This window comes from Cylas formicarius, unplaced genomic scaffold, assembly GCF_029955315.1.
Source record: "Cylas formicarius isolate icCylForm1 unplaced genomic scaffold, icCylForm1.1 PGA_scaffold_10__41_contigs__length_53128322, whole genome shotgun sequence".
NCBI lineage: Eukaryota > Metazoa > Arthropoda > Insecta > Coleoptera > Brentidae > Cylas > Cylas formicarius.
Window position 1 is genome coordinate 17020548 of NW_026844214.1, and position 20981 is coordinate 17041528.

General features: G+C 38.2%; 1 protein-coding gene across 1 annotated transcript in view; it reads right to left on the minus strand.

Annotated features, from left to right (window-relative positions):
* LOC132698712 (dynein beta chain, ciliary-like) overlaps nt 1-20981 on the minus strand; it is a 50018-nt gene that overhangs the window by 6586 nt on the left and 22451 nt on the right. Inside the window, exons 9-17 of the mRNA XM_060664915.1 lie at nt 18986-19749; nt 16869-17441; nt 16103-16135; nt 14950-15931; nt 11812-12199; nt 9873-10050; nt 9650-9814; nt 2644-9045; nt 661-808 (exon numbers count right to left, since the gene is read on the minus strand). Of these exons, the coding sequence (XP_060520898.1) occupies nt 661-808; nt 2644-9045; nt 9650-9814; nt 9873-10050; nt 11812-12199; nt 14950-15931; nt 16103-16135; nt 16869-17441; nt 18986-19749 (9633 nt within the window). The remainder of the gene's footprint in view (nt 1-660; nt 809-2643; nt 9046-9649; nt 9815-9872; nt 10051-11811; nt 12200-14949; nt 15932-16102; nt 16136-16868; nt 17442-18985; nt 19750-20981) is intronic.

Consider the following 20981-nt stretch of genomic DNA (forward strand, 5'->3'; position numbering starts at 1 on the left):
TCTGATAAATTTAGTTCCCATCGCTCACTTTGACCTGGATGATAAGGCAAAGTAGGTCCCCTGATAATCTTACCTTAGGTAGGTATTTCTTTTTTAAAATAAAAAGTGTGAACTTTTTTAGACTTGGTATCTTCTTGAAGAAGCTTTAATGGTTTGCTTGCACTTTTTTTGAAAGTTTTCATTTGATCTGCTGTATTTCTCTTCCGCAATAATTTGAAATAGTGGACTCTCCAATTCCAGTCGTGTGGAAGGGGAAAATTATTGGAACATCTCTTAGTTGATATGAACATCATGATGTTATTCGTAAACTAAAAATACTGCGAACACTACTCTGATGCGTTGAACTAAAAGTAAGTTTACTTAGGAACCTTCAGCAACAACAACAATAAAATTGTTTGTTTTGTATTTGTTCCGACTACTTCCCAAAATATTTTTTAAAAATATGTTTACATTTACTAGCTGTTGCAATTTATATTTTGCAGTATATTTTGAAGCCATTCCGATTTTAATTTCACTGTGACGAAAAAATATCAATAACGGAGGCTAACAACTTAAAGATGCAATACTAATGGCGTGGGGAATATCACAGGAGACAAAGGTAAATTTGACGGAAGGAGCAAGTGACACCTTGATAATAGGAACAGCAGGATGTAATAGTACCTGGGGCGAAGTGTAAATCCCCTTCGATTAATTCCGGTTGCATGTAACTTAATAGATAGCTCCGACATAATCTTCTGTCCCAGTCGTCGGTTATGTGCCCTCCGTACATAATCTCCCCGAATAAGTACCTCAAATCTTCCCACGGGATCTGCAACGCAACGGCATTTAGCGGGCAAATTTTAACCGGCAACAACGCAAATCCGGCTGTATAAATAACAGATAAACTTAAATTTATCACGGGCGAGTATCGAATTGTAGACAACAATAATCAATCAAAATAACAACGTTACTTTCGACTAAAACTCGATTATTCCGGACAACAACGGAAACTCGATTTGTAGTGGTGAAAATTAGCACACACAGATTCATGAATAAATTAAATAATGGGGAAAAATTGGGTCACGATTCGCAATTCTGCCAACAAAATATGGGACGCGATAAAATGTTAACGCGAAATAATTTTTAAGTTGGAACGAAACTGGAATTAACAGGCGGACCGAGTTGCGACTGTGACTTTCGTATTTTTGAACCGGGAACGGATTATCTAATGGGGTTTGAACAGGAAAATGTTTCTGAATGCAGGATTTTCTGTTAAATTGAAAAATTGATATTTCGCTCCATTTGCTTGGCATTTTCGCTTCCGACTTTCAAGTTAGGCGCAGGTAACTCTCGCGTGTCGTATAGTATTGCAGATACGCACCAACGTTTCCTTTAAAATTGATAAGCTTTGCATACATTTTTATGTTACAGGTCATCGAAGAGTTTATCTTGGAAACAAAGAGAAAAAGAAAGAATTTTATTAACCATTCATGTAAGTTTTGCCAAAGTAAAGTATCTGGACTGGAACTGGACTCTAGACTCTAAGCTCTTCTGCACGGTTCGCGTTAATGTGTTGGCACCTGTGGGGACATAATTGGAGATTGAAGCCACAAATCACAGACAATCGTGGCAGCTGTAAGGGGAGTACAAAGGTGGTGCTGCATAATAGTGACCGGCTCCATACAAATAGATTTTACTATGATCCTATGAAATTGGAACCCGACGACAGACGCGCACCGACACCTTCTATCTGCCTCGAGCGGGAGCCAACATGTCTTCTCTATGAAGAGAGAAAAGAGTGAGGCTACTTTGCGCTTTATACACCCTACGGGAGGAAATATTCTTATGTCACAGGCTAATCAGATACATGAATGCGCTACTACCGAAAACCGTTGACAAACCTGGCGGAATTTAATTCTGTTAACCGCTGATCTGATTAAGGGCAACGAAATGGCAGACACACTTGCTCCGTTTGCGGTGGCAATACTGTATTTCGGACCGGAGCCTTCCGTTGTAAAAGCAGACACCATGTTGAAGAGCGAGCTGATTAAACAGCAGTTCGCTCTGCACTAGGAGATTTTCCGGGGACTAAGGCAGTCGAGGGATGTAATTGTGGGACCCTGTATGCCTCAGGATCAAAAGTAATCTCTGTCTCAGTTGCGCCAGACTACGAAAGCTAGGTAGACTAACAAGACACTGCCCTCTAAGAAAACGACAGCACATGCAAACTGTTCAAAAAAGGAGTAAACTCCAATTCGTACCCTCGCCAGCTGCGCACCACCAGAGGCAGCCCAATAACAGGACTCGGAGCTCAATTCAAACCCCCCATAGAAGAGGCACTATTTTTCTCGAGAGGCGCGCATCGCCGATGAAATAAAATAAATCAACTCCAAAATAATCTTCAAAAAAATAACTGTAAAAAAACTTTCCACAAGACAACAACATTTTTATACATAAAAAAAAGTATTCAAGTTAATTTTTCTCGTCTAGCACTATTTAAATCCGAAAATAATAATAAATAAATACGAAAAACATCGTCTGTTGCATGCCGCTAAGTGTAAAATTTGTACAATTATAAAATCGAAAAATGTTCTTCATTAACAAATTAATTTTACAACAATAAACAAAATTGTTGTTGCCTTTTTGCTAACAAAGTTCGCTTACCTTGTTGGTGTTTTCCAAATAGTTGTAGAGGACGCTTACGCTAATGGTCAAATCGCCTACGTTGAACGGGTAATTCCTGTTCCAACCCTGTGGCCCGAATTTCCTCCTTTCCGCCACCACAGCGTGGAAATAGCAGAGGGCAAACAAAATTGCCTTAAACTCCGCTTCCTTGGAGCACATCTCCAAAGTTTCCTGATTAAAATTATCCAGAGCTTTATGCAAGTTCGCATACATACCGGTGGGTGGTTCGTTCGTTATTTTAATCGAGGATTCTAAAATACCTTGAGGTATTACGCAAGAGTGTGGGTCTGGAGAAGGTTCGGCGCTCAAGTATAATCTGTAATTGTCGTGTGCACTTTCACCACACTGTTCCATTTTCTTCTCAAGCGTTGCCAACCACTTCACCACCAGATGGATATTTTGTAGGATGACCCATTGACCTTCTTGGGCTGCCAAATCCATCGCATTTTCGGCAACGATTTCTTGGCCTTGGCCTAGAGAGACACTGTGAAAATTTCCATGATCGAACGTGAACCCCAATCGTTTCCCCATTCGCTCAACGTCTTTTAGTGGGTTCACTCCCGGGGATAAAATGAAAAATACTGGAGTCGAGGAGCTGGTCTCCTCGTAGGATTTTTCAAACGCAACGCTCCGAGCAGTTATGTATTTAGACCCTAATTTTTCTTCGATATAGAGACTCACCGCGTAAGTCATTCTGTCTGGCCGAAGGCACCGCATAATGCACAACTTTTGTAGAGTCGTTTTGTTTTTCCATTCGCCAGGAAATTTTTCCTTTTCCGGGCATTCGCTCTCTGCGAATTTTCTCCACCTTTTGGCTGACCCCTCCAAATCCTTGTCGAGGTTTTTAAACTCCTCGGTGAGAGAAAGCGTTTTTATACCACCCCAAGAAATATTGTTTAAAAAATCTACCGGCGAACTTAGATTGGCTATGGCGGGAAATCGAAGAAGAAAATCCAGTTCCTCTGGATTTATTTCTCCCAGTTGCAAAAATATCTGGAAAGTCATTTGGGCCATGAACGTTAGCTTATCGCATTCGAATAAACCACGGGAGGTGTACATGAAAACGGAGAACGTGATGTTATCCAGCAAATTTGAGACCCTTTCGTTTAAATTCTCTGCCGGCGTAGCTCTCTTCAACGCATCTTTAAAGACAACGCTAAAGGCTTTTAAGGAAAATTGGTAGATGGCGTTAATACGAAACAAATCGTTCAGTATGAAATACAACAAAGACGCCCTCGTTGCGCACGGTCGGTAGTGTTCACGAGCCTCGTCGATTTTTACCGAAGTCAATTTAGCTTCCTCCACTTTTAATGCAATCTCATTCGCCGTCTTTTTTGTCGTCTCCAAGTTAACTACCAACTCAACGTCTCCCAGAATATTTCCAGTGGCAGAGGATAATCTGTAAAGCAAATTGTCCTCGCACGTTTTTAGGGTAATTTTGAAATCGTTTTGTTGTTTCGTTAAAGTCGATTTGAGCGTTTCCAAATCAGGCCGTTCGGCTTTTACGACTTCTGCCAACAGTTGCTCCTCCAAACCGTCACGGGTAACAGTGAAATTAATCAAAGTGGTTTGGGCTTGAATTTCCGGTTTGTAATGCGGGTTCGCCAGTTTCGTGTGCAAAATCAATCGGAAATTGGGATTGAAGTCGATTTCTTTGTCGCCGATCTTAATGCATCTTCCCTTTTTCACCAACACCCTGCCCAGGATTGGATCCATAACGGCGTCCATAGTTTCTCCAATGTTTTCTATCAGCACCGTCTGTCCATCAGAAATGCATTTTTCGATCACATCCAAATACGTCCTCTGCGTTAACCTCACCACTTTTAAATGGTCCCCGTACTTCGTTTTAATCCATTTTATACCTTGCAATTGCGGGTCGATAATGAGGGGCCATCTAGTCGATTTCGTTAATATGCAGGCGTTTTCTGTAGACATGCGATCAGTAGGAAGACCTTCATTGTTCCACTGCGCAATCTTGGCATCGTCGGTCAGTATGGTTAAAGGGTCCAAGTCTTCGGTCATAGGAATCGGCACTTCAAGAGTCTTTAAAAACGGCCTCCAGTGTTTGTCCAACATATCAGTACGATACCGTTTAGTAAAGCATCCTAAATACGAAATAAAAGCAGTGACCAATAAAATGTCTCCGGGAAGGGTCACGGTAGCCTCCTTGTAATGTTTAATCAGCTCCCTCCAACGAATATTTTCTGAAGCCAAACCATTCACCAGTCGATTGGCCAAATCGATCATCTGGGTGGTAGCGTCCGCTTCGGCTTGGCATTTAAGCTTAGCATTTGTGGCATCTTCAAATTCCGCCCTTAGTATGGCCAGTTGTTTCTCCAGCTCGTCGAGTTTCTCTTTGAGTTCGGCGAGTCTCCCTCGCGCATCCGCCAATTCCTTGTTCGCGGCCGCCAAAGCCCGTCTTTTGGGCTCCACCACTACAAACACATCATAGAATTTCAATATATTTATAACCCAAGCGCAGAGGCCGGCGGCGGCTACAGATTTACTCAGGATATTTTCCGGGTTAAATTCGGGATCTTTTAGGTATTCCTGTGCAGCCTTGACCACTTCCGGCTGCATATTTTCCTTATCGTAAGTGATCAGGTCGTTCAAAAATTGATCTACTTTACCCATCATTAGTTTGCATTCCTTCCAACTTCTATCTTTGGGAATTTTGCCTTTTTTTGAAAACAGTACCAAAACTGCGGCGCAAACAGCGACGACCGCGTCAGGCGGACTGCCGAACGATTTCAACTCCGTCAAGTTGTTTTTGTTTAGCGTATTTAAAGCCGCCTGGGCCGCAATCAGAGCCGGTTCGGCTTTAGCTAGATCTTCTGCGCAAATTTTGGCTTTAATCGTTACGTCTTCCTCAATTAATTTAACTTTCGCTTCTTCTTCGCTGGCTATCGCCTGCTCTTTCGCCACTTTCTCGTTCTCGATCGAAAGGACTTCGATCAGCTTACTGGCGGCGACATTTTTTTCCGCCAACTCTACTTCCTGCACCGCGAGAACTTCTTTAAGACCGTCCACTTCCTCGGACGTCGACGCTAGCTTAGTCAAACCGGTTTGCAGGCGGTCAATATTGTTGTGAAGATCCTCCGATTTCTCTGTTAAGAGTTTCCCATACAGATCGATTTGTTCTAAGAAGGATTTGGGTGTTGTGTAATTGTAACGTTTTTCGTTCTGCAAGTAGGTTTCCGAAAAGTCATTAACTAGCCCGTGAACATGGGACATAAACAACGAGACCGAATCGATAAGAGGTTGCGGTAAAACTTCGATTTCAGCTACAAACCTCTTCGATACCGACTCCAAAGCTTCCCTGGGCCAATCGTGGAACCAATCGATAGAGCAACAGTTAACCAATGCTGGAAATTTCCTAGCGCGCACTCGCAGCGTCGAACCGACAGGTGAAAAACAGAGCACTATTTTCAGAAGGCGTCTCACGCGATCGATGAAGAATTTCCAGCAGTTTTCGCGCGTATCTTGCAGACCCAAACCTTTGACCTCACCTCGAACTCCATTGATGACATTTTCGACGTCTTCATCCGGTAGCAGCTCACTAATTTCACCCGACGCAAGAACGTCGTTGATTAACACCAGGTATGATTCGTCGGGCACCTGGGCATCGGTCATCAAGAACACGATTCCAACACTCTTCAGACCAACCTTTAAATACAGTTGAGCAATATCTGTTTTCATATCGTGCATAGAGTAACCTTTCTTCAGTTGAATTTGGAATACTTCGAAAGACGAAATGAACGCTGCTAGTCTAGTAAGAGACTGTTTTCCGAATCCTCCTACACCTACCAATAAAGCGTTGCCTCTAGGTGCCTCTAATATCCTGCTAATACGGCATATGTGATACATGGCGTCCTCGAAAAGTACTAGATTCATTGCCGCAATCAGGTCGTTGTATCCGCTCAGTGCGTCATGTAATAATCTACTCAAATGGTCAAAATCGGTGATGGGAAAGTATTTGGGATCGCCTATTCCTTCTGAAAAATGGCAGAAAATTAACGGCTTTTCAAACACGACATTTTCGTCTAGCTCCTCGAACCCTTTTTTAACGGTTTCGATCATGAGCTTGTTAAAAGTATCCATATCGCGGCGTTCAACCAATTTGTCGCCGTAAACTCTATTCGCTTCGTGCATCCAAAGACGAATGAGAGAAGACTGATTGGGAATGGCGGCCCCAGTTGCAAAAAGCATCCCTTGGAAAACGTTAGAGAAGTCCCTGAGCGTAAAAGTGTAATGGAACTTTACAGCAGTTGGAAGAAAAGTTTGGCCCACTTTTTGATGCAAATGGAGCGCCGCTTGCACAAGCGTCGGGCAAAGTTTCTGAATATTGGCGCTGAACTTTTGAAGCGGACTGGCAAGGTGCTGTGAAAAAATCGAATTATAAATGTGTAAGGAGGCTTCTTCGGAAGGGTAGCTGACTGCGAAAACGCTAAAATGCCGCTGCAATCGTGGATCGATAGTGAAAGAACCAGCAGTCGGATTCATGCCAGATATAAACTGCACGTTGTGGATTTCCTTTATGGTCAACTTCTGTCTGTCGTACCAATGTTGGTAATCCATCCATTGTTTTAAAAGCGTATGCGGTTGTACGGTAAAATATTTATCAACCTCTGGCATATTCATGTCGTCGATGAAGTATATCATCGTTTTATTGCCCGGCGGACCATATACCTTGCCCGCTTTTTTCTCCAAAGGTTTTTCCAAAATTTTCTGAAACATCTCCGATGTGGTGTAAAAATTGAACGGCACGTTCGTTACAGCGTAAGTATCTTCCAAACTATTCAGTTTCTCTTGGATGATAACGGTTTTGCCGCTTCCTGCAGGACCCACCAACATAACCGGTACTTTCATCGCAACCAGTCGATCGACAAAGAATCTTATCCGACTGGTTTCAGCGGTATTCACCAGGGTCGCCTGCAGTGGGATATCGGGATCGAGCTCAAAATGAGGAACCAAATCTGTCCACGGCAAAAACTTTTTCGTTTCCGAATCAATGTAGTATTGAAACACGTTACCACCTACGGGAAACTTGATACTTTTGAACTCGTTTATGAACCATTTGCTGAATTCGTTCCGCCAGTCTATGATTTGGTCCTGAAACATCGCGGACCCGAAAGCCCACACCACCGAAAAAACGAAATAGGTCTCGTACCATTCCTTCGGGCAATCAAGAGGAACGTTTTGGGCAGTTAAAAAACAGTCTAGCAAACTGCACAGCATTTGCAAGTGGGCTATGTCCGATATTGGAGTGATTTTTTTGAACTTTTTGTGAACGGCTTCCAAACAGGGAGGTACGTATTTATCAAATAATATCATCAAATTTGCTTTTTCACTTTGTTGGGTTCTGGTGTCGATCCAAGAGGCGACGAAAGGGCTCCAGCCCAGATCCGCGGGATTTATATACAAAATGCCAGCTCTGGACACAGTTGCTGGGGTTGCAGTCCTTAGGTTTGCAATTTCAAATAGCAACCTCATCGAACGGGTCAACGCGATACGTTCGTTGCTGGCCAAAGTCAAAACTTTGTTATCGTCCATTAAAGTGTTGAGAGATTCGATCCACATCGGATCAATATCGCCATCTAGGACAATCCATTTGGGACCCTCTCCACTTAAGTTCGCTTGATCTCTCATAATTACAGAAAATAAGCCATCTTTCCATTCTCTAGTCGATGGATTGATCACCCCAAACAGTTCGTCATTAGTTACAGCTTTTGGATTCAAATCATTGTAGACGGGTTTCAATTTCATGTTAGCGTAAGTGCGATTTAAGGTTTTCCACACCATAGACTTTCCGGTCCCGGCGAACCCGATGATGAATACTGAGTGCCTCACCGCAAACAACTCCTCCAATTGAACAATTTTCAAAATGAATCCTTCTTCCGGTTGAAGTTTCATTTCGATTGTGGTCTTCTTGATCATTTTCTCGAACTCTAAGTTGCGCTTCCTTGGCACGTCCAATGCCGGAAACAAGTCACCAATTAATCCCATAAAGACCGGCACGTCTTCTGTAATTATTTTGGGTATGTTGAAGTCGCGCAAAGCCCTCATTAACACTTGGTCTTCGGGTCTTTGTCTATCACCACGTTTAAGCGAGCCGGCAACAACCAGCACCGATTTAATCGCCCTCAAACCCCAGTCGTAATGATCCTGTTTGCTGAGGAGTTCCTTACATAGAGTGTAGAGCGTTATGAATTTTCTAGCTAGCAAGCGAGCTTCTTGAAAACCTTCCGCGACCAACATAATTTCGCAAATTAACGCAAAATCAGGCACCACCATGGCGCATGGGCGAAAAAGAGCTTTCAAATTTTCGGGCAGTTCAGTCCGACCAGCGTAACCAGGATTCATAGTAATGAACAGACCGACCTAAGACAGGAGAGAATTTATATTTATAATTCCCATTAGTTTTCATGTCTATATGTCTAAAACTGCTTGAGCTTTATAGAAATAAGTAGAACTAAATTAACACTCTGGATCTCTCTCATAAGAGACATCTGGGGTTCTGGTTTCATTAATTAAACCCACAGTGATTTGACCATTTTCAAAGACCTAGTTTGGCTAAACTTAAAAAGAAATGATGTGGAGGAAAAATTGGTATATTAGATAACCATAACATGTTAACACCAAAGTTATGTAAAAATATAAGAATTCAAGGATTCGATTGAGGTGGTTAAATTTTTTATCATACAAGTTTTGAATATGACAGTTACCAGGTGTGATTTCTAATTTTAAAAATAGCAATATAGTCACAACAAACTAACCAGAACTAACCATAGTAAAGGAAATCACATAAGATGTTCCAAGAACACCCAACCTAAGAACAAAAAATTATTATTGAAATTTTAACGCTTTTGAAGTAACTGACATGATGAATTTTTACTCAAAACCAATCTCTAACTCTTATTAATGATTCATGGTGCAGTATAATAGTACTGATTTTCCTCTAATTTTTACAGTTTGTTTTACCTACCGTAGGTACTAAAGCGATTTGCTGACCCAAAAACCAGAATTTCTTTTTATTGTCTTTGATCGCGTCCTGGATGGTTTTCACTTGAACGGCAACCACTGAAAGAACCTCGATGGATATTCTATTGAATTCATCAAAACATCCCCAGCACCCAGTTTGAGCCAAACCCTAGATAGTTAAAATACTTCCAATTACACAGCTACCATATAATAATTCTTTAGTATACCTTATAAATATTTCCTATCGATTTATAATCCATTTGCTCGGAACAGTTGAAGACGTACACCATCATACCAAGAGCTTTTCCCAGATCCTTTGTAGTTTCAGTTTTACCCGTCCCTGCCGGTCCAGCGGGAGCACCACCCATTATTAAATGCAGACTTTGTGTAAGAGTAATGTAGCACCTGTACGAACAATGAACCAAACCAAGGAAGTCGGATACGGTAATTAAAAATATAACCTCCCCGAATTATAGGGGCTGAGAGTTCGGACCAACTGGCTCAGGTAGAGAAGAATCAAGAAATTATAAAAATCTTATCCCATAGTCAAAATTCTTGCCGTGTGTCAAAGAGTCCTTGTGGAGTAAATGAAAAGCATATATATACCAACTGGTCGTTCGAAAACGAGAAGTATGATTAAAAAAATTATCCAGAGTCATAACAAAATCGGTGGTTTCTTAAGTTTCACTTTAATAATAGAGCTAAAATTACACATTTGATGGATAACCCCAAACATTGTTGTTCTCTCGTTTAATCACTGAACAAAACTTATCAATGTCAATCTTATTGCAATGTGCCATAATTTTATTCAGTTTCTAACATTTTTTTTAGTTTCCTTAAAACACATTTCGCCGAGTTGCTGTTGCTGAGTTTAAGGGGTAAAATAATAAGAGCGTGGGTAAATACTAAAAGAAATGTTTCTGTTGACTAGCGCGAAACCAAAAGTTAAATAAGGTATCTTTGTTTGATTTTCAAAAAATTCCAATAAAGTCCCCGCGCGTTCACAAGAAATTTGCACGGAAAAGTCACTGAATTTATTGGTATTCATATTCCTATATCTAACAAAAATAAATAATTGATATTAGATATTATGCTCATTATTAATTAAAAAGGAAATATTCGTTCATTATCAAACAGTCAGTTTAAATTCAAATTTGGTAAACTAACAAATCAAGAACCATATTCTATGAGGGAATTTTTTAACAAATTTAAGATATGACGTCGTCAAATATTTCTTAATTCTATTATTTCCATTGCATCTATTGTCGTTTAAAAGTGAGCATTCGACGCATATCTGAGTAAGGAAGGTATCGTTCAATTATTATTTATTTATTTATTTGATTATTCAAAGCGCAAGAAGGAAATAATTAATAGGACCAAAAAAAGGTATAAATTGCATAGGCATTTCTGGCAAAACGAGGTAAAAAACAAAGTTAAATTATTAGACATAAGTCAAGCAGCTCGATTAGCTGTCTTATTTTATTATTTTATGTTGATTGTTAGGCAATCTAAACAATTATTGTCTACCCGGACATGCGCGTAAGCGTAGTGCAATACCGGTGTTTTAATGTTTGCCTTCACTGGCAACTTATCAGTAGTTTAAATAACAATTACGAGGATTAATGCTCTGCTATTATTAACTAAGATTTAATTTTTATTTCATTTATTTTTTAATTAAGATTGATTTAAACTAACCAAAACTATTGGTGCGGGTCGATATCTGAAAAGCTGCATTCTGTTTGTTTGCTATTTCTTATTCTTGAAATTTAGTGTATCCCATACACTTGTTTGATACTCTTGTTTAAATTATTTATCACTGTCAATTTGTTAGAGTGTTTATGATGTAGCTATGAAATCAGTTACGTTTATCGTAATCATTCAAGATTTTTGCTCTTTGTTATATCCCGATTAACAACTACAACATAGATAAACGGGATTGTTAGTTAGTTTTGTACCATAACCATATAGCATGTATCTAGCATAACTAGCATAAAATATTTGACCCAAACATGTTCCGATTATTTGGAAACATCGGGTTATTTGATAGCACCAGTCTGACATAGGGTAGCTTTTTCATCCTTAACATATTAATTTTCATGAAACACATTGTTATAAACCGAGTTCTGAAGGATTAAAAAGTTTTGGCAAGCTAAATGATACCGATACCTGTCAGTCAAAGGAGTAATAACCAGCCGAGGCGTGTTCCCCAAATACTCGTAAGAGTATCTAAACTGAGCATCGCAAATATTGGCGAAGCAATCCTTCTCTTTCTCGTCCCATCGATGCCTCAGTTGGCTCTGCCATTGGAAAGCTTGAGAATTTTCCACCTTAATGGCGATCATTTTAGCCACCACGTCGCGCGAATGCACATCAATGGTGCAGATCGTCATGATTTTCTGTCTCTCGCCGGCAGTCAAATCGCCCAACAACAAATTAATAAGCGACGTCAGTTGGCCAACTTGCTTCCTTTGATAATCCCTAAGCGCATTTTCGTAGCCTTCCTCCAACCTCGCAAACGCCATGTTCACTTCCGTGGTCCACCATATTTGGGTACCTGGTAAAATATAGATGAACGAAATTACTTACCAGCGAGTGCGTGGGACTGCATGTCGAGCCCGCGACTCACTTAGAATTCTATTTATCGACTATATTCGATATGACTCTTGCTACGTGCCCAAAAAAAATCGCTTAGGCTCTACTATTTGTTATTTAGACTAAGATCTGTATCCTGCAATCTTTTCTACAGATTATTTTTTGGTAAAATGACAAAACTTCTGGATTCCTCCTGCGTCGGTTTTTGCTTAGTCGAAATTGCTGACGTTTCGTCAATCATCCTGTTGGCTTCTTCAGAGCTTAAAGGAAATTGGCTCGTATTTTACTCTGTACCTGCTTATATATTGTTTGAGGGGGGCGCTAATGAGAGGTATAAACACCCTCTGGGATGACTGATTCCCAAATTGGTGACAGGTAGAGGTCTGAGTCGCGGTTAAGATTGTTAGGTTGTTTATAGATTTCTATAGACTATCGGATTTTTGGTTTGTAGAGTCTGTAGAAATCTATAAACAACCTAACAATCTTAAGTGTAACTCAAGTCTCTACCTGTCACCAATTTGGGAATCAATCATCCGAGACGGTGTTTACACCCCTCATTAGCGACCCCCTCAAACAATATATAATTTAAATAGTTCAACAATTTTCTAAAGTGAAATTTTAAAATAAATGAATTTTTCAGCGTACGCTCTATCTCTATAGGGTCTTGCGATTAAAAAGACAGAGACGTTTTTATATAGAATTTATTGGTGTTCAAAAAAATATTAATCTAACATTTTTCAGTTTATAACCCCGAATCTAACCGTTTTTAATGAAAACAGCTCTATTTTTTGAAAATTTAAGAAGACTTTTTGACTTTAAGACCTTTTTCGATGATATATCACAATCACTTTCTCTTATTTTGTGAAATATAAAAAATATTTTATAGCTATGGTTACCAAACGAATCTATAATTTACGGTATGTTCTTTATATCCTTCTAGTGGCCAAGAATTGTGAGCCTTACTGTATATCACAGTGGCGGTACTTCTAGCCATTGGGTTAGATGTACATATTTTGTGGATATTGATAAATATTGGTATCAGTTCGTACTGAATTTTTACAAAATCGGTGGTTGTTGTCTGACATTAAAATATATGCATGAAGCTTTCAAATGATATTTTAATTATTTAACGCAAACATATTGATTTCATTACTAGAATTGTATCATACTAATTCGGAAAATTTGGAAATCTACTACTACAAATTCACTTATAATTAATATAATTAGGTAATCTACGTCTACAATCTAATCTAAAAGAGTTCTCTCATTCCACTATCTCTGAAAAAGGATAAAAGCGATTTTTCCAAAATAAGGGGTGTTTTTTTTTATGTATAGAACTTTAAGTTAAGTAAGCAATAAAACAACGATGGAGTATTCGATTGACATCAATTTTATTTATCCGAAAGATAATTTTGTGGCATTACATTTTTAATATGATTTCTGGCATATCACCGCCACGGCTGGCGCGGATGTAGTCCAATCTGGACGTCCAATTTTCGATGACTTTTTCCAACATTTATGGCGGTATATCGGCAATAACACGGCGAATGTTGTCTTCCAAATGGTCAAGCGTTTGTGGCTTATCCGCATAGACCAATGAATTTACATAGCCCCACAGAAAGTAGTCTAACGGTGTTAAATCACAAGATCTTGGAAGCCAATTCACAGGTCCAAAACACGAAATTAGGCGGTCACCAAACGTGTCTTTCAATCAATCGATTGTGGCACGAGCTGTGTGACATGTTGCGCCATCTTGTTGAAACCACATCTCCTGGACTTCGTGGTTATTCAATTCAAGAATGAAAGAGTTAGTAATCATAGCTCTATACGGATCACCATTGACTGTAACGTTCAGCCCATAAAGCGCACCAAACAGTCAGTTTTTCTGGATGTAACGGTGTTGCGACATACACTTGAGGATTAGCTTCGCTCCAAATGCGGCAGTTTGGTTTGTTGACGTAGACATTCAACCAGAAGTGCGCTACATCGCTAAACAAAATTCGCTTATGAAAATCGGGAACCACGGCAATCTCGTTTTGGGCCCATTCAACGAATCTACGTCTTACTTGATGATCGTTTGCCTTCAATTCTTGCACGAGTTGGATTGTGTAAGCACGTAAACCAAGATTCTTCCGCAAAATCTTCCATAAAGTGGATGGACACAGATCCAATTCATATGTTCGATGGCGGATGGACTCATTCGGGTCTTCCTCAATGCTACGCTCTACAGCAGCAATAGATTCTTCTGTACGCACCGTACGGCGTCTCTGGGGATGCGAGTTATCAATAAGAGTAAACGTGGTGCGAAAACGTTCCATGGTTAATCGAATTAACTGCTCTGATGGACGATTTTGTCGACGATAAAATGGACGTAGTGCGCGATTCGTATTCCACACAGAACCATTATTTTCGAAATAAAATTGTGCTATTTGCAAGAGTTGTTCAGGCGTCATTCTATTCATGATGAATTGTCAAACCCAACAGAATAAATCACTTGACAGCTGTTAAATCGGTCGTCATCTTGAACAGTAATGCCAACTTAAAGTTCTATACATCGAAAAAAAAACACCCATTAATATATAATATACAAACTATCATAAACTAACTTGTCAAATCATAAATAACTGGTTGCCATTTCTCACTAATTGTCATATCGAATTTAGTCTATGCTACATGCCGAAATCGACATTCTGTAAAATCAATAGCACGTACCACACAGAGCAGGCTGGGCAGGAAAATCATATATCCACACCTCTCGCGGTTTTTCGTCATAGGTGATTACCGCCTCCTCGAACTGTTGATGAAGCGTTTCGCGCATAACATCTATAACCCTATTCAGCCACAACTCGACTTTACCGCTGCAATCGCAAGGTCGCACAAATGGTACATGTTCTTCGTTTTCCTTGGATATCATCTCTTTAGCCCTCTTCGAATTCCTACCACCCTCTTGAACAAACACCAGCCGGGCCAACGAATCAAACAGTTTCGTCAGATGTCTCTGTATAAGATCGGGTTGGTTTCCGTTGGACAAAATGTCTAATAAGTCAGCCGAAGATACGAAATAAAATCTGGGAAAAGCCAAGCGCTTCGTTTCCAGGTAATCATTAAGGGCTTTCTCACATAAAGTAAGTTCTTTTAGCAGGCTCTCCAGTTTCTCGTACAATCCGTGCTTGTTGGTGGCTTTTACAATATTTAAGGTTTTCAACATTTCGGACAAGATATCCTTAAACTCTCTATCGATTCTGTCGAATCGTTTCGAATCTTCTGGAAGTTGGAGTCGGATGTCCTCCGACCCAATGAAAATACTCTCCAAATACATCCACTTTCGTTGAACTTCAAAGTAAATTTGAATGACTTGGTCGGCATTCGATAGCTTTCTTTGCCAGTCAGATACTTCATCCAAAAAGTAATCGATAAACTTAGACGTCATCATATTTTGTAAGGCGACTTGGTTTTCCTCCAGCGTTTCAATCATTTCTTCAGTTATGGTGATTATTCGAAGTTTAGTTCTCTCGTGAACCTCTGTTCCAAACTCCAGCACACTCCAAGTGGAGTTTAATTCTTTCAGGATTTTTTCCATAGCCATCTCTTTCACGGATTTGTCTACAATGGTTTTGACTTCGTCTTCATATTCGTGAAGATTCAAGTCCAATAAATCTCTTAACGTAGTATCGTCATCCATGACGAATTTGACCTGGTAGGGATCGCCAAAATCAAACCAGTGCAACATGTGGTAGTATTTATTTTTGAAACAAGTATAAAAATATTAAAAGTGAAATTTAAATTTTAGAATGTGCCTGTGATGCCAACATAAAATGTGGTAAGCAATGATGAATTAAAAATCTGTGTTGGTCTCAATACTTACAGTATAAATTAGGGAAGCCAATTTTTCTCCTGTCTACACAAGAGCAGCAAAAAAAAGTAATGAATATTTTAAAATTGGATCCATCAGTTTACCAAAATATTAAAACTAATATTGTAATACTCCATTGTGTCTTGGACAATTAAAAAATTGAAACATTTCTCATTTAAAAAAATACAATATGCTTATGAAAAAGGCAATGGCATAAATAATTTGGACTACAGACTTTTTCTTATTATTATTATTATTATTATAATAACGCACATAAAGAGTGACAATTTTAAAACCGATGGTGCTTATTAGAAATCTGACAATAATATTATTGAATAATTCATCTTCGTTTTATACTTGTGTTTTTCGAATTATGAACATGAACTTGAAAGCTATCGATAAAGACATTTTTGAAGTCTTCAAATATGAATCAAAATATGAAATTTAAAAAAAAAATGCAACTTTTTATTGATATATCCAGTTTTATAGCATCTTATATATCCAATCCCCAACCCTATTTTCCCCTGGAGACCAATTTCTGACTTCGTTGGAGTTCACTTTAGAAACTTTTGGGATTTGATAATGTCGTACGCAATTTTTTCCTTAATGTTTCATTCTTAATTTTTTCTATCAAATCTTTGCTTTGCTTAATTACAAGTTTTTAGAGCTTTGACTAGACATTTTTATTTACATTACAGTCAAGTCTATAAATATCTTCATATGAGGACATATTTTTTGAATTAAAAATCTCAACTCTTAATATTACGAAATAAAGTACCTTTGTCGCTTGCATAAGTTGAATCCAGTGCCGATCTCTGATGGCAGGATTCTGCAATTCCGTCACAGCTCTGAGCGAGGTCAACATGTTCTTAACGGTGGCTTCCATCTGAATATATGCGTCCCACCCTTTGATTTCTTTGTCCATTTGCCGTATCTCCTTCCCGTACTTCTTGCACTCCATTTCCATGTTTTCCACGTCTATTTTCTTCCACGGCGTAAGCTTCCACTCATCGATGCAAGATCTCGCCACCTTAATGAAATCCCACAGTTGTTTGACCTGCTTTATTTCTTTTCTGGTCGCTCTCAGCGCTTTAAATTCTGGAAGGATCAGTTCGAATAGGTTTGCTTGTTCTTGAATCTTGTCGCGTTCCTTTTCCAGATCAGATAGTTCATTGTTGACTTTGTCCAGTAACCGGTAAACCCGTTGACAGTTCCAGTTGAAAAGCGGAAGAATCTTGAACTGATCTCGGTACATAGACTGCCGTATTTCGAAGAGATTGATGCGCCGCTTTATTGCATTAACTTGGAGAGCCTGCAGCGGTGCTACCGTTTGTTTGGTAGTTGCAGCAACCTGCAATTAATAAAAAGTTTAATTGTTTAAACTAACTTGTATAGGAAATTCAAGAATGTTGTTAAATTGTGGAACGCTTTCGACTAAATTAAAGAAATTGGTTAACCAATTTTCCATGTTTTTGGTCTTTTTTGTTTCAAATTATAAAGAGTTGTTTAACGAATATTTGCTAAACATTTTGAGTATAATCTAGGGGTAGAAAAACCTGAGGGATTTCATCATATGCATATGCTGGAAATAAGTTGAGGGTAAATTCAGTTTGTTTAAAGATCATAAACAAGGTCAAATATTGGTGAAATGTGATATTTTGCACTGCCAATGTCTTCCACAACTTTTGAAGACGTCGTCAATTTTTTCCAGTCATCATCAGGTAAATACCGTACATCATTTTGCATTTCAAAAATAATTTGACCCCCGAAAATGAAAAATAAAATTAACTACTTGACAGAATATATCGAAAAAGCATAGTAGGTATTAAGATTTCTTTTAGACATGTTCATTTTTCCGAAATTAAATAAGTTAAACATAACCTTTCTCGGGCGCAACCAGTTTTTAGTCACCAGAGGCATCTTAGGCAGCATTCATCAATACAGGATTATTCACGCTATAAACAAGGTTTTCAAAAAAGTTTTTGAAAATACTTTTATGCTATACTGTTGTCCGGAAAGTGTTAAAAGTATGAAAGTTGACTTTTTTAAATAAAACCACCTTGGATTCTACGTCCGAAATAAGTGTATGATTTGGTAAAGTTCATAATATCTTGAGGTTTTTTTAATCAATTTGAATTTTGTCTAAAAGGATCCTAATTTTAATTTCTTAAATACACAAGAAGGATTTGAGGTATTCAAACGATTTATAGTAAGGTGTAACTATTATTCATACGTACCAGTTGCCCATGGAATTTAGAACTGGCAGGTAATTTATTGAGGTAGTCAATTTGATCTAAAATTGGATATCTTGCATCGATTACTTTTTCTGATACTCTATCGCTACTTGACATTGGACCAAATTCTAGTCTTAAAGAATTACAATATGCTTTAAAACCGGCGGGTACAACAACTAGCAATTATAATATAAAGGAGTTTTAAAAATTTTATGGAACTTGAAAAGTATTATTTCATCCAGGCAGTAACGGCAACTAAATAATCACAACCAACTATAAAGATGACATGAAACTGAGGAAACGCAGCTCGATATTTTTCGAGGGTAAAAGTGATATCAATACGCTCTTGTAAATTTAGTTCTAACGAAGAATTACCAAAAAAATGCAAACAAACTTTTATTAAGAAAACGCCAAATGTAAATTAAAAAATATTGTGTTCTATTTAAATTAATCCAGTTATAGTGACTTAAAGTATATTTGGAAAGCCACCCAATCTTTTTGAAAACCTTATATTTTGCGCACAATATTCTGTGCTGTTTAGCGTGAAAAACCCTGTATTTTTTTTACCTTGGCCTAGGTGCTTGAGAGTAAGTCCCAAAATAGTGTTTCTCAAATTGTTGTAGTTTGTGACTACCTTTTTTTTTCTTACAAAATCATTTACCTTCTTACACTGTATCCATCTGTCAGGAATTTCTTGCAACTGCACTATGATATCTTCAGGAAATTCCACATCGTATTCTTTCAATAAATCCATTATCTGTTTTAGAGGCTCAAACATGTTATCTGTTTCATGTTGCCTCTCTTTCACTTTAAACAAGTAACTCATTACGTTCAACAATCCGTCGTAATCGTCCTCCGTCAAAGTAACCTGCATTGCTGTCACCGCCTCTTTTACAAAATCCTCTAATTCTTGCAGACTGCCAATTACCTTATTGTACAAATGTTGCTTAAATAGATTTCCCCATTTGCAAACACTATTCAAAATCGCTTGACGTAAAGGTCGAAGATCTACTCTCAACCAACCGCCCAGTATCTTTTCGGTCGGGATTTCTTCTACCTTCTTGTACAACTCTTCGTAATAATCTATTTGTTCTTTAAATTGGTTAAGAGTCGGAGGTGTTTCCTTAAGAGCCTGTTCGCCTTCTTCCCTAATTAACTCTACTTCCTCTAAATTTAAAGGTCTGCCGTAAAGCAAAAACTGTCGCAGTGTTTCTTGCCGGTCTTCCTCCCATAACGGGTAGTAATCGTCAAAATCTTTGAGGAAATTTGCCGCGCTTTCCATCCCTTGGAATGCCTTTTTGCATATTTCGTTATGTTGATGTGATATATCCGGGTTCTCCCTAACTATGTCGTAATAGCTAATGCTTATTTTTGGATTGGCGTGAACCATATAATGAGACATAGAGTAAATATCTTCCAGCAAGTCTGCAACAGAAATTATCAAACGTGACTCAGAGTTTCAAATTTTATCACTACGGCAAACACAAGGGTCAATCTGCGTTAGTCTTCATTTGTAATGAACAAAAACTAAAATATAAAAAGTAGAGAGTGTTTAAAATTATAGGTAATATAAAATAATGGAAAGTGTTTTAAATAAACTGAAAACAAAACTATTGAATTATAGAAGTCGATATCGAATTCTATAATTTTAATAAATTCGATATGTTACAAAAAATAAAAATAATTTAAATAAAACGCCCTTAATAGGATACTTATTTATAACAATTTGTTTTTTATATAAAGCAATATCCAGGATACGGGGCGCAAAGAAAAAGAGAAATAAATTACAGTGAAAATAGAAATTGCGGCAATAGCAGAAGTGTGCTGCTTTAGGTGTTTAGATGTACCCGCAAAAATATTCAGGATATTTTTGTTTTTACCTTAAAAATATACAAAAATTTATGCAAAGTAAAAATAACAAATGTAAGCATGCGGTAAATAGCTACAAAAACCAGCATCGTTTGCCATAACTACTTGATAAAAATTATACTTAAATTAATAATTAAATTATATTGCATAATGTTTGTTTTCATCATGTACATTGCAGCATGAACGATGGTAGAAACAGAATATTAGAACAAAAAATCGTAGATCATCAATCATTAATCAGGTCCTCTTCCGGATCGAAAAAACCCTTTTTGATAAAACTGAAGTATCCCAAAATCCAAATAAAATAAAATCTCAAACATGATAGCAATTATTGTGACATATTTAATTGACTGCAGGCAAGCCGAGGAGTTAGTTTAGTCATAAAAATTTGTCGAAAGTTTTTATCACGTCACTTTCATAGCAAAACTTGGCACATAAATTATTAAAATTCCCCTTGAGGCAAATGCGCATTATCTGTAATAAAATTACATAAAGGCATTGTTCACCACATTGAGCCAAAAATAAATATCAGCAATAATACATACGTATATAGGGTGATACATCAACACATACTAATTTTAAAATAACCTAGACGTCTCATGGGGAATGACAGACATAGGTTATAGCTTATATAGATGATGTCTTACATAAAGGTACAGAATGTGCGAAATTCGTGACTTTTAAAGGCAAAGTCTATTTTGTAAAGGAGATGGAATAAAACTCTTGTCGATCTGGGGGGCTCAATTATCATTAGAGTTACAGGGCCTTTTTCGAAAATGCGCGTTTTT